The 27,070-nt window shown below is 36.7% G+C and overlaps 1 protein-coding gene across 2 annotated transcripts; it reads right to left on the bottom strand.

Moving 5' to 3' along the window:
* LOC109020252 (protease 2) lies at positions 1–23,272 on the bottom strand. 2 transcript variants are annotated; one of them, XR_002000916.2, is made up of 11 exons: positions 22,904–23,260; positions 22,328–22,806; positions 21,891–22,237; positions 20,805–21,096; positions 10,994–11,152; positions 10,000–10,365; positions 2,276–2,341; positions 2,076–2,124; positions 1,511–1,634; positions 180–350; positions 1–82 (listed from the first exon to the last, which is right to left on the bottom strand). XR_002000916.2 is itself a non-coding variant. In XM_019002705.2 (10 exons), exons 1-10 carry the CDS (start codon positions 23,187–23,189, stop codon positions 260–262), a joined length of 2,259 nt encoding a protein of 752 aa, XP_018858250.1. In that variant the 5' UTR covers positions 23,190–23,272; the 3' UTR covers positions 1–259. The 2 variants fall into 2 exon arrangements, 1 of the variants encoding a protein (XP_018858250.1); XM_019002705.2 differs by having other exon boundaries at positions 1–350; positions 22,904–23,272.
* Between the last annotated feature and the right edge of the window lie 3,798 nt (positions 23,273–27,070).

The following is a 27,070-nucleotide window of genomic DNA, read 5'->3' as shown; positions in this document are numbered from 1 at the left end:
TATCTGGCATCTTGTATCTCTTAATGTACTACTGTTTTCCATACTATTTTATTACCTTCAGCAATCAACACCTCAAATGAATCTGCACGATTTTGTAAATGATTCATTTTTCTCCCCTTAGGAAGGTAATACAAGATTAAAACATTCAGAATGTTGATAATCATCCTTCACAAAATTACCATGCAAGATGTTGCTGATACCGTTCAGCGATGAGTGAGGCACTGAGGATTCTTTCATCTCCTAAGGCAGTAGCAATCCATCAGTTCTGCCCAGATCCATGGTCAGGAATCATATTTAGAGCCTTCATTATAAAAGTATGCATGAATGCAATTTCTTGAAGCTTCTCAAATCTGCATCCAAAAAGAATAATAATGATGACGATGATGATAATAATAAAATAATAAGGTAGTTAAAGACAGAAGGCACCCTTTTAAAGGAATGAAGGACCGCTATAGGGATTCTGTTAAGTCAGAAGTACAAATTCATGCAAGCCCACGTCAGAAAGCTTCTAGAAACGCAGATCTTTGATCAATGGAGGGGGAGCCAGCCGGAGCAAGAAGGACCATCTCACGTATTGGTTAGCATGATGGATATAATTAGAATCTCATGCCCATTAGCATTTGCGAAAATAACTTCACGTAAACGTAGCAAAGATCCAAACTTGGATCACAGATCAGTTTTATCCAGGGACTAAGCAAGGATTATAATATTGGGGTTCTGAATTTTGTTGGGTTGAATTAAGTTGCTCCGTCAACTTGGACAGAAACAAAATGAGTAAAAAGGTTTAATTAAATTTATATAAAATATGTATTATACAAAAATAGATAGTTCACCAAAATTCAGAAGGACAAAAAATTGTATCAAATTTAAGCAAAAATGCACATAAAATAAAATAAAATAAAATAAAAAATCTGTAATTTTTTTGGAAAATATTTACTTTTCTTCTTTTTTGTTTAAAATATCCTTTGAAATAAGAAATTTAAGTACATTTATATACTGCATTTGTACAAGTATTTTTCCCTTAAACTTTCAAAATTTTACCTGTCAGAACCATTTTTCAAAAAATTAATCAAAATATAAAAGAAGATAAGATGAAAAATTGAGTTTCAATTAGAGTTATATAATTTTAGAATTAAAAAGGTAGTAATAGTTGAAAAATGAGAGGCAAAAGTCTAGAAATCTAGAAGAAAAAGAAACAAAATGTAACAGGAGGTATCGAAAAAAAATTGACAGGAGGTCATGCTACCGGCAAGAAAAAGAGGTCACTGCTAAAAACACGTGGGACGGCAAATGTAAATACCTACAAATTACTAAATTAGGTACTTGGAGGAGGTCAATGGCTATGGCAAAATTGCCATATTTACTGTGATATTTACTGTGGCGTTCAAGTCTTGGGGGTTGGGGGGCCTATTTTAAAAACAGAGTAGAAAGAAAAGGAAAACGTTAGAAAAGAAGACCTACACCTACAAACTTAAATAGTTGTAGGTAAAATGCATAGAAAAAAGATTACCTTCCTGACTTTGAAGAATGACCAGCACCAAATTCACACTTGAATATTAGCAGGTTATCATCAGTCTTCAGATCCCTCAGTTTTGCCACAAACTTAGCAGGTTCCGAATACATAACACGTGGATCTGTCATAGTGTACAAGGTTCAAATTGAATGTCAGGAGAAGGAATATATTCATCATATCCAAAATTACAATATCAATCCTACTGGTCAACTATGCGAGTGAGCCACATTGTTGGATCAGCAATAAGCGTCCAATGTGACCCATGGACATTACCATGACAACAAACAATAATTTAACCAAATTAGATAATTTACAAAGACTTTCATAAGGCTTAGGCAGGCTCCCTTGTTTGGGTATTCAACCAGCTTGGTGACCCAACATCTTGAACATTTGACTACTTGAATATTGATTGAGCTGAATCTACTTGAAACTTTGTGCATGCTGTCATGGTGATTTCCAATATATACACTAACGAGAAGAAGCTAGTTATAGCAGTCATGGAAAAACTACGTTTGTTGACAATGAAGAAATTGAAATCCACAGGAAAAATGTTTAGACTTACCATTTAAACCAGCTGTTACAAGAATGTCCGGATAATTTTGTGCCTTAACCTATTTGCATAAGGCTAAAGGTCAGATCAGAAAGGATATCAAGAATAGTAAAAAAACAAACTAGCATCGTGTTTCAAATGGTGAATGATGAATTATGTAGCTCTTCACGGTTCAGAGAATACTGGTCAACTATATAAGACGAGCTACTAACATTATCAACAGGGGAATATGACTTCATGTAGAAGTAAAACTCCTCCTTTCGCGGGTCACCCCATTCCTGCAGTAAGGTTAAAAAAAAAAGCAATCAACTAAAAGATAATTTTGTTTTGGTCAGTAAAAAAGAAACTTCATTAATGAGAATAGCATGGCCCATGTACTCGACATATACAAGAGCAACACCTATGTGTGATTGTCTAAAGATACAAGGAAATCATGAATGTTCATGCCATCAAGGTCTATTAGAATCGACCAATGGAATAAAGTATTAAGAAAAAACATTCTAAGCTCATCTATTGTCCATTTGCGATCATTGAAACTCCTTTCATTTCTCTCCATCCATATACACCACCAAAGGCAAATCAGGGCCATCTTCCATATAGCTACAATTTGAGGATTAGCTTTGGATGCCTCTCCAACTTGCTAGAAAATCCACCACCCTTCTTAGCATCACCCAAAGTAACCCCACTCTAGCGAAGATATCATCCCATAAGCTCATGGCTACTTCACAATGCAATAATAAGTTCTTCCAATGGAGCTTTTAGAGGAGCCTTAGGGCATGCTTGGGTAATGAGATGAGAGAGAAATTATGAGAATTCTATGTGAATAGTAGTGAGAAGGTTTCATTAAGATGTTTGAGTTGGTTTTGTAAAAGTGTGTGGGTCCCATTGTAAGATATGTTTGGATGTATAAAATAAGATGAGATGATTTTAACTTTTTATGAGGATTTGAAAAAGTGGTGGGTCCCATCAATGATTGGAAAGTACTTTTAATTGATTGATTAATATTGATGAATATATTTTCTATTATCAATTATCAATTATTAAATGAAAAATCCCCAAACATATTTAAATGGAAAATTCCCAATTTTATTTTTTCCCAAATTTATTTAATTCGGAACTGGTATAAAATAATGAAATAATGGCAGAATAACCTCTAGATTTACCATAAAATAATGAAACTGGTATATAACTAATTTACAATCTATTTTATAATTAATTAAAGTGAAAATATCATTTTATCAAATATATTATATTTTTCATTTGAAATTTAAATTTTACACTGTTGTCATCATTTTGAAATAAAATTATAAATAAATCATAGAAAAAATACATTTGTAGTGTGTTTTTAGCATTTTTATTTTAGCAAAACAGCAGTGTGTTTAGCATTTTCAGCAGCAATACAGTGTGTGTGTGTGTGTGTTTGTGTGATTTTTTTTCTCCTTTTATGTTCCCTTTGTTCTTGTTTTTTCCCCTTTCCTCTTTCTTTCTTCTTCTTATCCCATCACGCTAATCTCAATAAAAGCAAGCTACCAGATCTTCAGCACATCCAAACCTGAAGCACAATAGATTTCGTTCCGCGAAATAATTCATGGCTCACGACTGTGATCGACCGCCTTTTTCGTGGTGGATACAACCAGTAATTTTGCTGATACAATCTCGCTCACATTTTTCCCTTTGATCTTTATTTTACTCTTCAATTTTGGATATCTCTTCCTCTCGTGTAGTCATTGGATGTTGGCCGAAAGAAAAATGTCTGTTTCCTGTGGTGTGGGCATTTCATTTGGGAGTCTTTTCTTCCCTCTAAAATTCTTTTGTTTTCAAAGCTGATGCCCAAAACTTCTTCATTTCATAAGGTACACCAAATCGACCAGGGAATGGGTTACTCGGTGATGAGTTTGTCAGCATCGTGGAATGGAGGAGGAAGGGAATGGCGTGTATCAAACCAGGAGGAAGGGCAACATGGGATCAATTTCAGGCTAGCCTTGGGGCAGCTCACTGGTGATAGGTCTTCTCAATGAATAGAGATGAGAAAAGTAGAGAACGCATGGGATGAGATATCTGGGTGTATCTTAACGCGTTTGGATACCTAAGGGTGTTTGGACATACGAAAGCATCTCACATTTTTGTGTTTCATTTGAACAACCAAACGAGGCTTTAATATGTTCTTCCAAGGGAATGGACTTGTATTTTGTATGATGAGGAGGGACTTGTAGAATGAATGAACATAATTTCCGCTTCTTTGACAGACACCAAAGGATCATGTTTTAGATAATTATCCAAAACAACACTCAAAGTAAGCGGAAATCACACATTGCACCCTCCAACCATCCAAATTTTACACTCTGCACATCAAACTATTAACACTGATACATTGCATTTCTAAATACCAAAAAGTTATAATGTGCACCGTCCATCTTAGCAGCCAAAATTGGACAAACGTGCTATTCGTTAGTCTAGAATGAGAGAGCAGTTTGTAGGAATAATTCTCATTAATTCTTAGGATAGATACAAGGCAGTATTTATAAATTACAGCAGAAGAAAATAAGGAAAGAATACATTAAATGCTAACTTCTAAGAAAACTAAATCTCCTAGAATATTCACACATTTACAGCCAATATTCCCCTAGAATCCAGTAAAGTTGACCAGACCGATTTGGAAACTTTCCAACACTCCCCCTCAAGCTGGTCTAAAGATATCTTCCATGGCCAGCTTGTTGATTAGTTTTCAAATTGTTTCTTTGGCAGTCCCTTTGTAAGTATGTCTGCTACTTGCTCAGCTGTCGAGATATAGGGTAAATAGATTACCCCACTATCTATTTTCTCCTTGATAAAATGCTTGTCCACCTCTACATGTTTTGTTCTATCATGAAGAACTAGATTGTGAGCAATACCTATTGCAGCTTTATTATCACAATACAGTTTCATTGGTAGTGAATTAGTAACCTTTAATTCTTCCAGCAATCTTTTAATCCACAGCACTTTACAAATTCCATGAGCAGCAGCCCTAAACTCGGCCTCTGCACAACTCCTTGCCACCACATTTTGTTTCTTGCAACGCCATGTTACTAAGTTTTCTCCAACAAATGTGCAAGAGCCAAAAGTTGATCTTCTATCAGTGACACTACCAGCCCAATCTACATCAGTATATATTTCAACTTGTAGATTCTCATGACCTCCAAATAATAAGCCTTCACCTGGAGTCCCCTTTAGGTACCCTAGGATTCTGTAAACCACATCAAAATGCTCAGATCCTGGTGAGTGCATAAATTGGCTTACCACACCTGTTGCAAAAGCTATGTCGGGACGTGTGTGAGAGAGATAAAGGAGTTTCCCTACCAATCTTTGGCATTGTTCTCTATTGGTTACTTCTTCAGATTTAGCTAGTTGAAGTCTTAGGTTCGGTGTCTCTGCTGCTTTACACCCTAGGAATCCTATTTCTCCAAGTAAATCAAGAACATATTTTCGTTGGGAAACAAAAATTCCTTTCTTTGACCTTGCAAACTCCATACCAAGGAAATACTTCAAGTTACCTAAGTCTTTGATCTCAAACTCCTTAGCAAGAATCTTCTTTAACCTCTCAAGCTCATTGCTATCATCACCTGTCAGAATAATATCATCAACATAGACAATAAGAATAGCTACTTTGTCTCCACCAGTGTGTCTATAGAACATAGTGTGATAAGCTTGACCTTGGCAGTAGTTGTGACTCTTTACCACCTTCCCAATGCATTCAAACCAAACTCTAAGAGATTGTTTGAGTCCATACAATGATTTCCTCAACCTGAACACCTTGCCTTTGCCACCTTTGCCTTCAAAGCCTGGTGGTAGATCCATAAAAACTTACTCATCTAGGTCTCCATTTAAGAAGGCATTCTTCACATCTAATTGATATAAGGGCCAGTTGGAGTGACCTGCTAGAGTGAGTAACACACGGATTAAGTTCATCTTGGCTACAGGAGGAAATGTTTCTTGGTAGTCAATTCCATATGTTTGAGTGAACCCCTTCGCCACAAGTCTTGCTTTGTACCTCTCTATACTACCATATGCCTTGAATTTAACTGTAAATACCCATTTACAGCCAACAGTCTTCTTTCCCTCCGATAGATCACCAATTTCCCAAGTGCCAATTTCCTGAATGGTTCTTGGAATAAACAGATGAGAAACACTTGATGTAAAGGCCTTATGAGTATCAGAGAGTCTATGATAGGATAGATGTTTGGCAATAGGATGTGTGGTACAAGTTCGAACTCCTTTGCTAAGGGCTATAGGCAGATCAAGATCAGTTGAATTATCAACAGAAGGAGCAAGAGAAGAAGAGGTACCTGGAGTATTTGAATGACCAACTTGTGGAGGTGATGATGATTGGACTTGCTCCGGATTTGAAGAATGATTTCTATTATTCTAACGATCTCTTCTTCTGGTATAAACACGAAGCTCAGATGAGGGAATATCTAGAAGTATTTCTCTCCCTGTTTGTGAATCACTCATGCCTTGTACCAGTAGACTAGTATTTCCATTATTTTCACTAGGTAAAGTATCGGTTTCCTGACCTTTAAAGGAGAAGTATGGATGTCAATGTCAAGGAAAACATTAGGGAGAGGTGTAGAAGTTTGCGTGAACTCATCTTCACTTTTCTCTTTCTTTCCCTGAAGATAGTTATGGTTAAAATAAGGCTGTTTTTCAATAAAACGATATCCATACTTATGTGAATTTTTTTGTTATGGGATTAAAACATTTGCACCCTCTCTTATTAGTAACATATACGAGGAAAACACATTTTTCTGCCCTAGGATCAAGTTTGGCTTGAAGATGGGTCAGTATATGAACAAAAACAGTGCACCCAAAAATTTTTAGTTGCAAATATGATGTTATCCGACAAGTAGGGAAAATCTCCTTTAGGCAAGCTAAAGGTGTGATGTATTTTAAAACTCGAGTAGGCATCCTATTAATGAGATAACATGCAGTTAAAAGAGCATCACCCCATAAATATTTAGGAACATGCATAGAAAACAGTATGGCTCATGCAACCTCTAATAAGTGATGATTTTTTCTCTCGGCAATGCCATTTTGTTGTGGGGTGTCACGACAAGTGGATTGATGTTGAATACCCTTTAATGAAAGAAACATTCTTAAACATTTGTTAAAGTATTCAATACCATTGTCGGTTCTAAGAATACTAATTGTTGTTTGAAACTGATTTTCAACCATATTATAAAACTCCTTGAATATTTTTTCAATTTCAGATTTGTCACTCATCAAATACACCCAACACAACCGTTTATGACCGTCAATAAACGTCACAAACCAATTTTTTCCAGATGCAGTAGTGATTTTTAGGGACCCCAAACATCACTATGGATTAAATAAAAAGGTTTTGAAGCATGATAAATTTTTTATAAGTGTTTCGATGACTCTTGGATAAATGACAAGTATCACAATGAAGACAGTTGCAATCCAAGGTTTTAAATAAGCTAGGAAACAAATGTTTTAAATAGGGAAAACTAGGATGTTCTAGTCTAAGATGCCAAAGCATTATTTGTTCACATACAAATATTGAACTAGTACTATTACTCAAACCCTGAGCTTGTTTATTGTTGAATAGGTTCTCATCGAAATAATAAAGTCCATCAATCATCCTAGAACTGCCAATCATCCTCCCTGAGAGTTAGTCTTGAAATTCACAATGGGAATAAAAAATTATGACACGACAATTAGAATCCCGTGAGAGTTTACTAACAAACAGCAGATTACAAGCAATTTTAGTGACGTGAAAGACAAATTTTAGTTCGATTTTCTCAGAGATTTGGACAAAACCAGTTCAGGCAATGGATGAAAAACTCCCATATGCAATTCTAACCTTTTTATTACCAGGACAAAGGTAATAAGATTGAAACAATTGTGAAGTACTAGTCATATGATCGGATGCATCAGAATTAATAATCCATGGTACAAGAGCTAAGCCACAAGAGTAGGCACTAGAGATATCACTTGTTTGGGCCAAGGAACCAATAGGAGGACCGGATGTAGGAGTGGATTTCAGCAATTGAAGAAGGTGATCACTTGCTCAGCACTCAGGAAATTAGCCTTGGCTTCATTGGCTTTAGCTACTGTATAGTTGCTTCCAGATTTACTGCTCTTCCAGTTTGCTGGCTTTCCATTGAGTTTCCAGCAAGTTTCTCGAGTGTGGCGTGGCTTATTACAGTAATCACACCATACTCCTTCAAACCTCCCTTGGTTAGAATAAGGCCGTTGTGCAGAAACATTGTTAGTGGCCAAATCTGCGCTATTAGCACCATAAGGAGTAGGGTTGGCAGCAACTAATGCAGAAGTCTCCACGGTTTCATCCTCTTTTTTTTTTTCATCATGACATTCTGATGACAATCTTTTCGTCACACTTCAGAAAATACCTCCCCGGAGTGGAGGTAGCGAATGTCTCCCTAGAATCCTACCCCTGACTTCATCAAATTCATCATTAAGTCCGGCCAAGAATTTAAAAATTCTGGCATTCTCCACCATCTTCTTATTGTGATTGCAATCATCAGGATTTTTCCATTCATAATCATTGAATAAGTCTAAATCCTGCCATAGTCCCTGAAGAATATTGAAATACCTTGTTACACTGCCTTCTCCTTGGTGAGTATTGCTGATCTTTTGCTGCAATTCATATATCTGAGAGTAATTTCCAAGGTCAGAGTACATCTGACTAACATTGTCCCAGAGATCCTTTGCAGTAGAATAGCACATGTAATTTGTGCTAATCTCTTCTTCCATAGCATTCACAAGCCACGCCATCACCATGAAATTCTGAGCATCCCATACAACATAGGATGGCTCTGTTTTCTCAGGCTCCTTGGTTTCACCAGTCAAATATCCTATCTTCTCTCTCTCACGAATATACATCCGGATTGATTGTGACCACCGCAGGAAGTTAGCCTCCTTCAGTCGTATGTTGGTGATTTGGACAGAGTATGGTTCAGAATGGGTTACTTCTAAAATTTTAAAAAAAAAGTACGGTTCAGAATGGGTAGTTTTTGGTTCGGGTTTGGCCTTGTTTGAAATATAAAACCCAAGAGATGAGGGTCAGATTTGAGCCACCAGAGAAATTAGGGTTTTAGACGAATCAGAACTAGAGTTGCTCTGATACCATCTAGAATGAGAGAGTAGTTCGTAGGAATAATTCTCATTAATTCGTAGCAAAGATACAAGGCAGTATCTATAAATTACAGCAGAAGAAAATAAGGAAAGAATAAATTAAATGCTAACTTCTAAGGAAACTAAATCTCCTAAAATCTTCACACATTTACAGCCAATATTTCCCTAGAATCCAGTAAAGTTGACCAGGCAGATTTAGAAACTTTCCAACAGTTGGTGTTTAGTAGTTTGAGTAGGATGTGTTAATTTTGGTAGTGTGGGGGGCACAAAGTATAGCTTGTATTGTACTTGGAGGTGCAAAGTGTATCTTTCACCAAAATAAAATTGCAGCAGGCCTAGATGCAGCTCCCAGTGGCTATTAAAATCCCAAAGACAGACAAGATGGGAAAAAAATAGATCTCTAGCACCACAAACAATGTAAAGAACCAATTGAGCAAATAAAAATTCGATAAAAGATACCAGTATGGAGTAAGTATGAAAATGCAGGACCTCAAATTTCGGGGAATCTTATGTCTTAGTGATGTAATCTGTTTTAACAAGACATGGGCCACTAAACTAGAGATTTGGTATTTGAATGGCATGGCTGCAGGTATAGTCTCATAAAACAGTATGTTAGTACAGAAATGTATTCTTGTGCAATATATTTATATTACCCTGCATAACAGAAAATAGAGTTGAAGACCTAATTCACTGGTCACCATCTGTGTACCACCACCCAATATGTAAACCTTTTGAAGGTTGATATAGCAATAAAATCATTGTCTCACGAGGGAAGGAAGCATACCTCCCACTCTGAAGTAGTAAGGGGAATGGTTGGATCCAGCATTGTCGTCAAAACATCAACAAAAGGTACTCCAGCAATAGCAGCCTTAAACAAGTCAGGCCTCATATTAAGAACAGCACCAATGAGCAATCCTCCGGCACTTCTTCCATCAATGCACAATTTTTCCATTGAACAGTACTTGTTTTCTATTAAATACTCAGCGCAAGCAATAAAATCAGTGAAAGTATTTTTTTTCTTAAGAAATTTCCCATCCTCATACCACTGCCTCCCCATTTCACCACCTCCACGGATGTGAGCTATTGCATAAACAAAACCTCGATCTAGTAAAGATAGCCTTGATGGCTTGAAACTGGGATCTATGCATACCTATTCAGAACAAGAGATTCTGGATTGTTGAGTGACTTCAAAAGAAACAATCAAGTGCAAGTGAAAAACAAGAAGCAAGAGGATACATGAATGGAAGGACATTGCATCCAGACCAATTTGCAATTGCAAAACTAAAATGATCAGACCAATTGAAGAATAATATGATCAAATGACAGTAAATGCTCAATTACATAACCTAGACATCTTAGCAACATCTCAATTGACTGTTGCATTATTTGCATGATTGGCCAACAGAAACTTCTTAGACCAGATAAATGGAACACGGAAAAGTGGCCTCTAATTAGAGCCCTGAAGTTTCTGAGGAGGCTTTCAAGAAATGAATGGATAAATCCATTGAGACAAACTTGAATGAGTTGCACAGCATTATTGTTACAAGTGCAAGAGAATTATGGATGAGAAAACAGGGTACAAAATTCTGCCAACAGAGAATAATAATATCTCAAAACAACGTCTACGACAAGAAGATTTTATCTTTAAAAGTCATACCATGACAAAATATAATTCAAGAAAACCAGTGGCCTTTTTACCATCATCAATATGGTACCAAAAGCCTATGAATCACTGTTTGCGCAAGCATCTACAATTTAATCCAGGGTTGCTTTATTACCTCATAAGAACCATAGCCATAAAGTAGCAATGGGTCCGACCCATCAAGTTTCACTCGATGCTTGTGATAAACAATTGATAAAGGAATCCGAGAGCCATCAGGAGCATTTGCCCATTTCCTTTCAGTGACATAATTTAGAGCATCAAAACCCCCCAACACCTACGATAGTCGAGGAAGATACTGAATTATGACATCCAAATTTTAGCATAATTAGACAAACAATGAGAAAATAGCACACAGAAGATGGAATTAATAATGAATAACTGAAATATCTGTAATAAACTTAGATATTTCTTTCTTTTAACTCTATTGCACGAGAAAAAAAAGTATACGTGTCATAGAAAATATTAATGGTACCAGTCTTCATTGACATCATCAATTGTTTCAATATTAATGGACTTACAAATACAGAAGGACATAAGTCCAAGATACTTTTATCAGACTACTATTTTGAAAACGTAAATGGCATGTACTTGCAATGCATGCTCTTTTTAAACCAATGTGAGATGAAGATGAAGCGAACTTCATGAAGTTTCAGTCTAGATCTACCTAAACTTAAACTGTATAAACCAAACATAATAAAGAAATCAGCAAAAGAAAAATGGGGATATACCCTTGAATCCAAAGCAAAAGGATTTCTCTATCACTTTCAGTTGAATTGCAAAGACCCATAAGATGATATCAATTAGACGTGTCTCAGTCTCCAAGTTTCTTCACTCCATTAACTTATAAAAAAAAAAAGTTTCTTCACTCCATTACAGTGAGAAAACCCATGAGAAAGATGTGAGGACCGCGCCCTTCAAAGGAACTCCCACTGGATGGGCTAAGTGAGACTGAGTAAAAGATTTACAAATCTCGAGAGCAAAGGAAAAGCCCTGACAAACGGTCAAGACAACTAAAAACCTCTGGCAAACAAGCCTTAGGCAAGCATGGCCTTGGGTAGGCAAAGATTCAAATAAAGGAAAGATAGTGTGAGGTGAGGATAGGCTTAGGTAGAACTGATAGATTTAAAGCGTCATTTGGGTGAGTAAGGGTGTAGGCGAACAAAGGAGAAATAAGCGACGCACAGGCAAGAAACATAAGCAATACAGCGTTTTGTGTGAGCAGCGACACGAGCAAGCAAAGAATAGGCGAGTGTATTATAGTATGGGCAAAAAGGAATACAACGAGCAAGCAACGTGTAGCACAAACCCGTTTCAGGGCGAGCACCAAACAACACGGTGTGAGGTTAGTCAGGTGCCCAGAGAACTGGAGTGCCCAGAAACAGCATGGGAGTGCTCAGAAATGACATCTCAACTAGAAGCCCTCACAATGCCATCTAAACAACATCGCAGCGAAAGAGTCATGGATCCACCATTCATCCGGCCACGAGCAATGACTTTATCGACATATAACATTCACCCGCTGCAATCTGGGAGGCCAACCCCATTAGAAGACTCCGTGAGTGGTCACTCATTGGCCGAGCTTCTGAACTCCGGCAGAGCTAATCATTTCAAAAGTATGCTACTATCCCAATCAGGCATACACCTAGACAACTGAGCAACCGCCGACCAACAAACCAATCTCACGACCGTACTTGTGAGAGATTTCCCTCCCTTTTTATTCTCCTCACTGGATATCACCTTGCTCTCTCTCTCTCTCTCTGAGTGAGCCCTAATTTCCCAAAGAGTGGAACTCAAGCATGCACATGGACATTAGAAGGATACCGCTAGGATTGCAACATCTCTACAACGACCAGACTTAGGAAAGGTTTACGCTAAACAAGTATTCACCATACCGATACTTACAAAATTGATGAATGATGGTATAGTATGCAAGCCCTACGTGTATGTTAAGAAGAGTCCTAATTACCTAGAAATCCCTCATAACTCTCTCTTATCTGCATGCAATCCTATTCATGTGTCGTTCATACAAAGATCTATTTATGTGTTTTCATAATTTTCCACAAGAAAGCTTTTTACTTGGATTTCCTCCATAATGTTATATATGTGATTTTGTTTAACTCTCTACAAGAAAGAAGGAAGTAGATTGTCTGCTAGTTTAAGGTGCTTGTGAGTGTGCGTGTGTCTCACGACCCTAAGCCGAAATAGGACATTATCTTGATGGAGCTCCCCTTGTCACTTAGGAGCATGTAATGATGGAGTGACATATCTCGTACCGTAGCCATTGCCTCTTGGTAGTGGATGCTAGAGAACGCCGTGGTTGAGGATTGGGACACAAAGCCAGGTGTTGCTTGTAACGAAATCCCATGCGCGGTCGTTACCAATAGTGTGACAAAGAGAGCCAATGTGTGCACAGTAGTATATGGGAGACTGTGGTGCATACATTAAAAGGTGTGTTTTTAGGATGGATGAGTAAAAAGGGCATGGGGTCCTCATGGAAATTGCAATTAACTGGCGAAACTGGGGTTCTCAAAATTTTATGGAACTTGGATTTATGTTTGAGCTCGGGATGCTTGGATGGCTTTACTGCATTGAAACTATATTATAGCAAAAAATCAATGGCTGAGAAATCGTTTTGGTCATCTTTTTTACTAGCAATTCAATTGTTGCTCATCCACATTTGTTACTTTCATTGTTTCTTTTACCTATCAAAAAAACTATATTACTTTTTTTTTCATAAATAAGAAACTTTATTGATCAAATGAAACTAGGCGAAGCCCATGTACACATGAAGAATACAAAAGAGACACCTAATTACATTCTAGAAAGATGAAAAGAAAACAAAAACTCATGAACATTCTCTCCCTTTAGTACAATAGCAGAAAACCACTAAACCAAAGAAGATACAAAAAAATTCCAGATTTACTCCACAGCTCACTCCTTGTTGTTGAAGCACCTCTCATTCCTTTCCATCCATAAACACCACATTAAGCACAAATGAATCATCCTCCACGCCGCTGCCAGTTGAGAACTATTATGATGCCTATTCCAACATGCTAGAAGCTTCACCACACTCTTCGGCATAACCCAACTCAAACCCACTCTTCCAAAAAAGCCAACCCATAACTCCCTAGCCGCCTCACATTGTAGAAGTAGATGATCAATTGATTCACCATTTTTCTTACACATGAAACACCACTCTATTACAATCATCCCACGTTTCCTTAAATTATCAACCGTCAAAATCTTCCCTAGAGCAGTTGTCCAAGTAAAAAAAGCAACTTTAGATGGCACAGAAACCCTTCAAATACTCTTCCACGGAAACGAGATATGTTGTTGATCTAACAACACCTTATAAAATGATTTAACATTAAACTTGTTGCTCCCCCCGTATGTTTCCATAGCATTCGATCTCTCCCATTTCATCCTATTTTCAGGGAATACAAAAAGCTGATAAAACCTGCTATCTCATCAATTTCCCAATCATGTGCATTTCAAGTAAAAACCACACTCCAATGCACAGTCCCATTAGAAGACACCACACCTCTGAGACAGCAGCCTATTGATTTCCAATCAAGCTGAAGACATCCGGAAAAACAGTATGAAGAGCTCTCTCACCACACCATTCATCAAACCAGAAACGTATTCTTACACCCTCTCCAATCTCAAACTTTAGATATTTTTCAAAAATGTTCCACCCCTTTCTAATAAATTATCAAAGGCTCACACCATAAGTCCCCCTACCCTCCTTGGAACACCAAACCCCCTAATCACTTGCATGCTTCCAATCAACAACCTCTCTCCACAACGAATCATCTTCCAATTGATATCTCCACAACTACTTTCCTAGTAGAGCTTTATTAAAAATGTTCAAATTTCGCACCCCCAAGCCTCCCAACACAATCAGATTGCTCACCCTTTGCCAACTCACAAGATGAAATTTATTATCTTCCCCCTTGCCACCTCACAAAAAAGTTCTAAACAATTTTTCAATCTGATTTGTCACACCCACTGGTAATGGAAATAAAGAAAGAAAATATGTTGGGAGATTGGAAATGGTACTTTTAATAAGGGTTGATCTCCCCTATTTTGATAGATATAGCCGCTTCCAATCTGACAATCTTTTCTCAACCTTCTCTACAACACCATCCCAAATATTCTTTGCTTTGAAAGATGCCCCCAATGGAAGCCCAAGATAATTCATTGGAAGGGAAGCAATTTTGCAGCCCAACAAATCCGCTAGAAAGTCAATATTCTCCACATCCCCCACCAGAACCAATTCTGACTTTCCCAAGTTCACCTTGAGGCCCGAAACAGTTTAAACACAATAGAACAACCATTAAAGCTTGAATTTATACACTGTCCGTATCACAGAAAATAAGAGTATCATCTGCAAACAATAAGTGGGAATGGATAAAGCACTATTACTAGAAACCAGCAAGAAAACCTCCCCCTACAGCAGCTTCCACTATGCGACTCAACACCTCCATAACTATAACGAAAAGAAAAGGGGATAATGGATCCATTTGTCTCAAACCCCTCGAACTCTAAAAAAATCCACAAGAGTTACCATTAACTAAAACTAGGGGTGTAAATCAGTCCAATCAGCAGGGGGGGGGGATGGACCGAAATTTTCCCCCGACTAAACATCCATAGGGACAGGACCAATAGGTCCGTTTGGTCCGGCCCAATTATTTTTTTTTCTTCTTTGTTTTTCAAATAAATTAATAAAAAAATTATTTAAATTACTAAATTAAAATTAAGTGAATTATTAGTGTGGATTATTAGATTATGTAACTAACTCATTAAAAAAATATATTTTATATAGTCAATGATAATAAATTAGATGAAATTTACATCATTAACTTATATAATTAGTAAATAAAAATAATATATTAAATTATTAAAAATATTTTTAAAATATAAATAGGAGTTCAGTCCAGTGTGGTCCAAAATTTATAGACCCCGGTACCGGACCGAATTTTCTCAGTCCACAATTTATGAGACTGAGACCGACCGGTGTGGAGTTCGGTCCAGTCCGATCGATTTTTCCTGTCTGGACCGAACTCCTTACACCCCTAACTAAAACAGAAAACTAAGCAGTCAAAATACAACATTTAACCCAACCACACCACCTATCTCCGAAGCCACATCTTCTCAACATATAAAAAAGAAAATCCCAACACACGTGGTCATATGCCTTTTCCATGTCCAAGTTGCAAAGAACCCCCAGAATACCTTCCCTCATTCGGCTGTCCAAGCACTCATTCGCAATCATAACTAAATCCAATATTTGCCGATCCCGAACAAAAACATTTTGAGGTATAGAAATAATTTTATACATCACCAAACTCATACAATTAGCTAACACCTTCGAAATAATTTTATAAATCCCGCCTACCAAACTAAGAGGACGGAAATCTTTCAACTCATTAGCACCAGTTATCTTTGGAATAAAGGCAATAAAAGTAGCATTAAGGGACTTCTCAAACTTGTGACAAAGGTGAAACTCATAAAAAACCCGCATCACATTTCCTTCACTATGTCCCAACACTCTTGAAAGAAAGCCAAAGAAAAACCAGCTGGGCTCGGAGCTTTATCTTTACACATACCTCTCACCACCTGATGCACTTCAGATTCTTCAAATGGTCTCTCCAACCAGCTTGCTACACTAACATCCAGCTGATCGAAATTCAAGCCATCAAGCTTAGGACGCCACTCCGCTGTCTCTTTGAGAAGATCTTCATAATAATTTACAATATGATCTTGAATATCATCAGGGGATTAGAACACATTAGTACCGGAGTGAAGAACCTCAATCGCATTATTACGCCTATGAGAATTAGCCATCTTGTGAAAAAACTTAGTGCATTTGTCCCCCTTCTTCAACCAAATCACCCTTGATTTTTGCCTCCATGAAATTTCTTCCATCAACAAAACCTTCTCTATTTCAGACACCATCTCATTCTTTCTCAACAAAGACAACTCATTAGCCTCCCCAACCTCCAAAGTATGCAACTCATCCCAAAGTAGGGCTAGGCTCCAACTTCGACGGAGTCGAAAAGCCCAACTCTGAACTCCGACTCCAACTCCGATCAGGAGTGCACTTGTACTCTGATCGGAGTTGTCGGAATCGGAGCATCGGAGTCAAATAGTGAGAGAGATGGCTCAGTCAACCGCCGTCGTCGAACAGTGGCATCGTCGACGCTGCTAAAATCACCGTGATGATATTTAGTATGGAGCCTCGAGAAGGAAGAGTATGTCATCCTTAGAAGATGACTCGATAAAAGCATAAAGAAAATGGGAGGAGACTCTATGTAGTAGGAGTTGAAACGGACGACAAAGATTCAGAAATACCCTCTTATAAACTACCATGGTTGAAGAGGACTTGAGGACGACGAAGATTCAAAAATACCCTCTAATAAACAACCATGGTTGAAGAAGACTTGAGGAGCTCGACTACTAAGAAACCTGGTCTCTATGTGTGTGCTTGCACACTATATCTGAATCAAATAAATTGAGCCGTTGATGAAAAAGAACGAGAAATCGAATTGTTACTAACACTCATAGGGCTATAAAACTAGACATGTACAATCACCCTAGAACCAAAAATCTTTAAAAAGAAAAAAGGACGGTGATTTGAACCCAAAGCATGAAAGCACGTAAAAAGCAAAGTTGGTTCAGAAGGACAACTGGTTCAGATAAAAAGCAACCTCTTTTTTTGATAGGTCAGATAAAAAGCAACCTCGTGAAAGGGAATTAGCACACTCGATAAAATTGGTCAGAATAAAGTTGATTTCAAACAGACTTACATACACGGGAGCTAATAAAAATATAGACTTTTCTTTCTTTGTTCGGAAAAGTAAATGATAAAGTTTAAGGCTACGCAAGGGGCAACAATGAACAAATAACAGAGATCAAAGCAAAGATTTGCTCCGAAAAAATTAATCGGAGTCGGAGTTTGGAGCTCAAAGCTAATATGGAATCCAACTCCTACTCTAAACTCCGAAATTTCCGAATCCGTCGAAGTCGGAGTCGAAGTCAGAGCGAGCGTCAGCCGAAGTCAGAGTCGGAGCCGGCGGAGGTTTTGCCTAGCCCTATCCCAAAGAAGATTTTTTAGCTCATCCATATGCCTAAAGACTTCAATATTCCACTTCATTAAATCAATCTTAAGGGCTTTAAGTTTACCTGCCATAATAAAAATAGGGGTACCATGAAAGGAATAAGAAGCCCACCAATTCCTTACTTTCTCCACAAATCCATCAGTTTCAAGCTAAGGGTGGCAATATGTGACACAACCCGTTAACCCAACACGAACACGACACGATGAAAGCAGGTTAGGATTTAGCATTAACGGGGTCAGATCAAAACGGGTTGACCCGTTAAACTATTTTATACTCGTTATGAAAATTGAATTTACTTTTATACCCTTAGACCTAAAATTCAAAAAACCCTAAACCTAAGTTACCTAACCCACACCGCCCCCCTCACTTTTCTAACTTTTTCTAACTTTTCTTTTTCTCACGACGCCCCCCTACTTCAAGTCACATATTCTCCAATTTGAAATAACACCTACCCCCATGAATGCCACCACAATCTAGCAATATGGGAAAATGATCAAAACATATGGCAACCTCTTCTGACATAAATTCAGATAATGCGTCTCCCAAGGAGAAGAGACTAGAAATCTATCCAACCTTGACCACCCTCTACTATTAGACAAAGTAAAAGCCTCCTACCAGAGGGAGGTCCACGAGATTTAGATCAAAAATCAGTTCCGAAAAGTCTTCCATAGCACCAGTCGAAGTAGATGCCCCCGCCCTCTCACTAGGAAAACAAACAATATTAAAATCCCCACACAAACACCAAGGTAAATCCCATAAATAATACAAACCCGCCAGTTCCTCCCACAAAAAACTTCTATCAGTATTTACGTTAGGCCCATACACGCCCGCAAGAGCCCACCTCCACCCATCCTCAATATTCTTTAAAGAACCAACCACTGAATAATTCCCAATGCAATCCTCTACCAACTCCACCACTCTCTTGTCTCACATCAACAACACTCCTTCTGAAGCACCCAACGAAACTATATTACTTAAGATTGCTTGAAATTTTCAAGATATTAAATTCAATGCTTGCTTTTCAAGTTCTTGAAGCATACGATTTGTGAATAGTATCGTTCGGTTTCCTCACCTTATTGTGAAATGTCTTTTTGCTGCTCGAGGTGTTGCTTTCCCCAATGCAAAGTACCAAATGCTTTTTTCCTTTCCTAGATAAGCAGGTCTCGTTGCCCAGAGTCCCTTGAGTACTATTTTTCCGCCATGTTTTATTGTCATCTCTAATTTTATAACTATCTGTATAGTTCTTACTTACTAAGATTTCTCAAAATCTCACCGTAGTAGTCCCACTACAATTTTGCTCCTCGGAACTGTAGAATTTGTTGCAGATCTAGGCAATCAAGACGAGTATGAGTAGGGAGAACCGACCCAACCCAAGGAATAGCATGGGTGCTTGTCCCCGTCTAAGATTTTGATTTATGTATTACAATGATATTATTTCAAGTGGGGGATGAACAAATTTTTCAGTTTTAATATTTTAACTATGATGGTGGTATTGTTGTGGCTTATGGATATTTCAATTAGAGAATTAAGGCCTGGCTTGAATAGAGAGATGTTTCCACCCCATCTCATCTCAATATCCAAACACTACAAACACAAACATTTTTCAATTTCAAATTTTCAACTTTTTCATCTAATCATTTCTTAATTATTACAACTTTCCCAAACTTTCAAACTAAATAAAAAAAAAAAAATCAACTTTTTCAAATTCCAAAACAAAAATAATATTAAAAAATTATATTATAACAATATTTTAACTTTATAATATTTTTATTCAACTTTTTCTTTCTCATTTTCCAAAACCCCATAAAACATTTTAACTCAAAAAAAAATCATTACTACTATAAAAAAAATCATTTTAACTCAAAAAAAATCATTCTTATTCACAAGCCATCTCATTCCTATTCACAAACCATCTCATTACTATTCATAAGTCATCTCAATTTATCTCGTCTCAACTCACCATCCAAACCAGGTCTGAATGTATTTCTCTGGTACTCATGTTTCTAGTTATGACAAGTATCTTAACTCCTTTCCGCTATGAGTATTTTTAAACATGTATGCCAGGCATACAAGCACACAATGTTCCACAGAACATAAGGGGTGTTGCCCGACATTGTGGCCACCCGCCAAACCACAAGCGGGGACCGAGGGCATCGCAAAAGATTTGGCTAGTTCTGGGCAGGAAGTATACTTTGAAATTTTAGAAATAATACTTTGAAAAGAAGACATTGAAACATCTATACATCCATATGTTGTAACTTATTCTGAGATAGATACATCTATGAATCTCAAATGCATAAAATTTATTTTATTTCGTCATACTTCAAGATTTTAATAAATCTATGTTGCCTAGATCTTTTTACACAATATTGAAAACCCAAATTATAAAACCAATTCAGCAATGTTCCTGTATCCTCTGTTAAATAACCATTTTCAAGACTAACCTCAATGATTAAGTATTTGTTCTCTGCCATCCCTCCCATTGTGAGGATTCTTGGCTTAATTAGTGTTTGAGCAAGTATAAAAAAGAAAAAGATTTGAGTTATTAAAATCCTTTTGATTGGTAGAATTATGGTTTTATAAAACAAGCAAGCATATAAACTATGAATTCAAATGTCACACCCACACAGAGCAGTTGGCTCATTAACTCTGCAACCACGGGAAAATGAAAAAATATATAAGTTGGCAGAAATCATGCTCATTGAAAAGATTGGATAAGATAACTATACCTATTGTTCTGAGCATGTAAATCAGAAGTCAATGAAGAACACAATAATGCGAAAAGGATTTGTATATAAAACTTACTGCTTCAATCTTCTTCAAAACAGAGATGCCTGTTTTCATATCATAATCATACACCGAGTGTGGAGTCTTCATTGAGCTATACTCAAAACGTAAAATGCTGGAAATAAACTGTGACTCTGATGGTTCCACTGAGTATATAGGATCAATAAAATCAACTCTATGACCAACTTGAAGACTCTTAAGCGGTTCTCCAACATCTGGAAGGCCATAAATAGTTATTCTTGGTAGACCCTCTTCACGCTCATATACAACAAGATTATCCTTAAAGAGTTGTATATCCTGAATTTTTACGCTGGACAAAATCCAAACATGATAAGCTTTTAGATTAGGGAACCATGTGCCCTCGACGGGTATTGAGAGAATGGTAACTATAAAAGATATAGCATGTTCTACACAAAATTTTTCAATTGTACACACAATTTCAGGTTGTTGCATCATAATCTTACACATTTCCAAAAACGAGCAATTTTTTATTTGTAAGTACATACAAAGATTAGCAGTTAGCAATTCAACTACAGCAATAACGTGAGCAAGTGGTAAATGATTAAGTAGTTAACCCATAAAAATTACAAACTTCCATGTCCTTTTTATATAAGAAAAAAACACATTGAAGTTTGTTATTTACGGGAAAATGAGAATCCTTCAATTTAGAAGCAATAAGAAAGACTTCAGGTCATTTTGAGTTCTTCATTTTAGAACCTGCTATTCTGAAATGGCATCAAAATTCAGAAAAAACACTGTTTTTTATGACACGATCAAGGGTCCCCATGCAAAAGAGAAGAATTCACGAGTCGCTTTCATAGATTTTACACACTAGAGACGAATGACAGAGCCTACTGAAAGACAACTTACTGCATTCAGATTCACTAGAACCGCAAACCCATAGAAGTAAAAACCAAAATCCGAGCAGATGGGGTGTCTAATTTTTTGAGAAATGTAAATCACAAACAAATCTACAGTCTAATGTTAACAATACAATTACTTAGATCATAATTAACATACATCGCAAGAAATGACTCAGAATATTACACCCAAAAAAAAAAGGAAATAGCAAAGGCCATAATCAAGCCTGTAGAAATTGATTACCTTTCCCTGTGCGGAAGAAGAACCGTAGTTGCAGATGTATTGTCCATCGGACAAGCTACTATCTCTGAATTGAAAACCTGGTCGCTTCTCCTCTTAATAAAGAAATGATCCCCACGATGGCTGACGGATGTGTCGATACCATCTAGACGAGGTGTAAGAACTTTAAGCCCATCTTCAAGCCTTGAAACATCGAGGTAAAAGTTGAACCTTGTATTTTTGCTTTCAGATGCAACGAACAAAAACTTCTTGCTCTCAGAAGGTTGAAGATCCAGAGAAAACGTCTCATCCTTTTCGTGATAAAGACAAGGATCCGTTGATCGTTCTGTTCCCAATTTATGTAACCAGGCCTATTGGGCAAGAAAAGAAATAGAGCATGACCATAACAAGCTAACCACAGAAGAGCCATAATTTTTCATAGTAAAAGGAAGTAGAATAACCTTGTCAGGGCGGAGAATCTCATCCATGGTGATGTACGCTAAAGACTCATCACCTGCCCATTCGAGATAGGAAGTCACACCCACTATAGGGTTCCCCACGGGAACCCCATTATCGGCATCAATGACATAAACGGTATAAATCTCGTTCCCTTTTGTATCCTCCGCATAGGCCACGAGCTTGTTGTTCGGACTAACTTTGAAAGCACCAATGACATAATAATCGTGAGCTTGAGCCTTAACATTCTCATCCAAGATAACATGCTCCGGAGGAGCATCAGGTCCTGTAGGCATGGTGTCGTTCGCAGAAGGTGGGGCCTCTGGATTGGGTACAAGACGCCTACAATGCTGAACGTATTCCTTACCCTCCAGAGTCCTCCGGTAGTAGTAGTAAGCCCCTTTGCGCACAGGCTCAGACACATCATCCTCCTTGATCCGGCCCCTTATCTCCGCGTAGAGCTCATCTTGAAAATTTTGCGTGCCTTTTATATAAAAAGAAGATGAAAATTGAGTCTTTTTTTTAACCGATCAGAAACAAGGAATAATGAGAGAAAGGTGAAAATGAAAATGATATCTTACCTGACATAAGGGAATGAGTGTAGGCATTCTCCTTTTGGAGGTAAGAGAGGACGTCGGGATCAGAGCGGGAGTCATCGCGGAGCCAGTAGAAGTTGTCAACCCTCACGTCGCCGAACATCTCCATGAGGTGCTCCACCTTCTTGGCCACCGGAGGCTGAGGCCTTTGAGTTGTCCCCATCGTGGGCGTCGATCGGAGGGCGTTGTGTAATTGAGGTTGAGTTGGGGAGGAGTGGACGACAGGGAGGTAGTAAAGGAGGCTGCCGAGACCGAGACGATGATGATTCATCGTTTCCTTCGCTAGTAGAGCTTATATCATCCTATGAAGGGGTATTTTGGACGGAAAATGCTACTGCAACCTCAAACTTTCCGACGGATTATTTAATTTTATTTAATTATTTATTATTTAATAATTAAGAAAATAATTATTAATTAAATTTTTTTTAATAATTATGTATGTTAAAAAAATATTAAAAAAATAGAAAAAATAAATAAATACACTAGAGGGCACAGCAGTAAGCCCTGGGCAGGCCACTAGGAATATCCATTCTGGATTCAAGTTGATAACAACTCAAACCAATATCAACTCAATTTATTTTAATTCATCTCATTTAATAAATAATTTAATTTTTTTAAATATTAAAATAAAAATAATATTAAAAAATTATATTATAATAATATTTTATTCAACTTTCAACTCTAATCACATCTCATCTTAACTCAACTCACTATCCAAATCTCTCTAAATTAATGTTTGGTAATATTTTTTATCTCATCTCATCTTATCTCATCTAATTTCTTTCTCAAATATCATTCAAACATAAATACTTTCAAACTAATCATTATAATTTTTCTAAACTTTCAAATAAAATACAAAAAATAATTCGATTTTTTCAAATTTCAAAACAAATATAATATTAAAAAATTATATTCTAATAATATTTTAATTTATAATATTTTTATTCAATTTATTTTCTTTTATTTTTCAAAATTTCATAAAATATCATAACTCTAATTATTTTATTACTATTAATAAATTATTTCATTAGTATTTACAGATTTCTTATCTCATTTTGTTCTCATGCATCTCTTAAAAGATAATTAATAAGTTTCGTTTGTTTTTACAAATCATTTCATCACATCTCATCTAATTATTATAATTTTCTCTAACTTTCACATAAAATATAATAAATAATTTAATTTTTTAAATTTTAAAATAAATATTATATTAAAAAATTATGTTCTAATAATATTTTTTTTAATTTTTAATTTTTATCATTTCTTCTATATAAATAAACATTTTTGCTACGTACAACCGGCGGTGCGAAACCGCCGGGTAATCGGCTGACAGCCTATATATTTAAAAAAAAAAAAACTAAAACCAAAAAAGTATTGTAATGGAAAGGTGAGTGCACGGTAAAGACATCTAAAACCAAAGCCATCTCTGCTTCTTGACCTTTTCCAGTGTCCATTGCAACGGAAAGTAAAGTAAAGACGAAGTTCTCCATTCTCACTAAAAAGCGTTATTCAGCTTCTTACTTCTTGCCTCTTCTCTTTCATCCTCTATCTTTCTGTCCTGAAGTGTTCATATGAACTGATTGACCCAGAAGCTTGAGTTATTTTGGGCTAAAGTGAACTTAGACTTCTAAGTAGCTCTACTTATTTCTTTAGTTTTCTTAAACGTTTTTTGAAGTAATAACTGAACTAGTTTGTAAAAGTTTAAACAAATGAATTTGAATTTTAAGCACCCAGCGTGGGTGCCAAACGGCTTTTACCAATTTGTAAAAGTTTGAGAAAAGAATTTTTGAAATTCAAATGTGAAAATATTTGAGATTGAGAGTCTATTAATTTTCTTTTCCCTGCAAACCAAACAAAGCATTTGTAAAAATTTCACTATCATTTACGAAACTTGCGTCACGGTCAAATGTAAAACTTGGACTCTTTTTCAACATTGCAAAAACTAAAAATGCAAGTTCACTCTCCAGAACTGAAAATGAATGAGAGAAGGGGGGAAGGGGATAATGAGTGAAACGAAGAAAAGAGCGGGAGGGAAAAACGAGAGGGAGGAGAGGAAGAAAAAATTGATAGAGAGAGAGGGGGGAATAAAAAGAAGAGAGAGAAAAAATAAATTTTTTTATACCCCGGTTACGCTGGGGTTTCCTCAGCCGGTTGTAAGTAGTGTTTTTCATAAATAAAAGAGGCCTAACTCTTTTTTATTATTATTTTTTTATGGAAAACTCTAAAGTCAAGCGAGTTGGTATACCGATTGTGCACCAAAGTTTGACTGGCTGTACCATTTAATGAAACGGTGCGTTTTAATTTGACAGATCACAAAATGGTAGAAAACAGTGCGTTTTTATCAGTCCTCCTCTCCTCTGCTGCTCCATCTCCACCATCTTGATGCTCCATTTCTTATCCTTTCCACCATCACTGTCTTGATGCGTTCTCCTCTCTACCATCTCCTCCCCGATCTTTTCCATTTTTTAACTTTCTTTCTTGATGCTCCATCTCCTCTCCATCCCCAACCCTAGCGTCCCATTACCCCTACTCCTTTTCTGAACCATAAACCTTCATCTAGTAGTCTGCAAGCCCAATGAGTGTACAAGGGTTACAAGTGTGTGCATGCACGCAACCAGTCCAAGCATATATACTCTTTTTATAACTAATCAAAAAATTTATTGAGAAATGCAAGAAGCCTAGCTAGTCTGCAAGTATTGAAAGAAACCTCCCAACATCTTTTTTCCAAACCCATAAACTAAGCTGCTTTAGTAGAGTTCAATGTCTACAATTTTCCAGTCATCTGTTAGAAAAAAAATAAGAAGGACAAGAATAGGGAAAAATTAGACATCTGACATACAAATATTCAGTTTCCTTTTCTTTCGTGTTTTCCTCTTCTCTCCTTCTCTGATGTTTCTTTCCCGTGTTTTCCTCCTCCTTCGATGTTTCTTTCTCGTGTTTTCCTCTTTTCTTTTCTTTTTTTTTAATAAACTGACAAAAACACTAAAATAAGAATTGGTACACGGGTTGGTGCTTGTACCTAGAAGAACTGTTTTTTTATACAATAAACTCTTGCTGGATGTGTATAGAGATGAAGATAAAGTTTTACCTTTTATTCCTTTCTTTTCTGATGAGAAATGACAGGTATTCTAAATATATAAATTTTGTGAAGACTTTTTTAAAAATAAAAAATAATCCCAATAAAAATAATGAGTTTTCACCTTTTTTGTGGGTCTATTTTTTTATAAAAAATCTGCACAAAATTTATATATTTAAAATTTATATATATCATGATTTTTTTTAAAAATTCTTCTACAGCTCAGGTTTTATCACACCCTGAGACCTAACCACACCACTACGTGGCGCACACGTCCATTTTTTCAAAAAAATAAAAACAAAAGGAAAAACAAAGCAAGCTCATTTCGGCTTAGAAGAAATTGCAAAATACAACACCTAACAAACGAGAGTTATTTGATTCTCAAGGTCCTTTCCTTAATGGATAAGGTGCATGTTCTTTCCTCTTGAAGGTAAGGCGGTGGAGCTGAAGATAAGGCTGATAGCAATTGATTATGAACAAACAACCTAGCAATCATCGCATAAGAGTTAGCGAGCTTGTGGGCAAACTTCAACCTAACAGAGACTGAAAAAGATGAGATAGCTTTTATAGCAGAGGATACTAAAAGAGCATACATGAAAGCTCGCAAATGTCTATTGATATTCATTCTAATAGAAAAGAACATCAATAAAGAGGCTTTCAAAGCAACCATGACTAAGGTTTGGAATTTAGAAGGTAGTATAGCTCTTCATGAGAAGAGACACCATAAGTACCTTATTGAATTCCAAAAATCTGTGGATATTGATCGTGTGTTGAAGGGAAGAACTTGGTCCTTTGATAAGCACTTAATTTGTATACAATCTTTAGAAAAACGCAATCCTCCCAATGAAGATATGTTTACTCACGAACCGTTTTGGATACAATTAAGTGGATTACCTTATGCTACTATGACAGCAAAAGGGATGAAAAAAATTGGGGAATCATTAGGAGAAATTCTTGATGTGGATGTAGATGAGGAGGGATTGGAATGGGGAAAATATCTTCGTATTAAGGTAAACATGAACATAACCCAACCTCTTCCAAGAGGAAAGCTGATTAGAGTAGATGGTAAGCAAACC

This window comes from Juglans regia, chromosome 6 (assembly GCF_001411555.2).
Source record: "Juglans regia cultivar Chandler chromosome 6, Walnut 2.0, whole genome shotgun sequence".
Taxonomy (NCBI): Eukaryota; Viridiplantae; Streptophyta; class Magnoliopsida; order Fagales; family Juglandaceae; genus Juglans; species Juglans regia.
The sequence above is the reverse complement of the archived record's forward strand: the minus strand, read 5'-3'. Positions and strand labels throughout refer to the sequence as shown.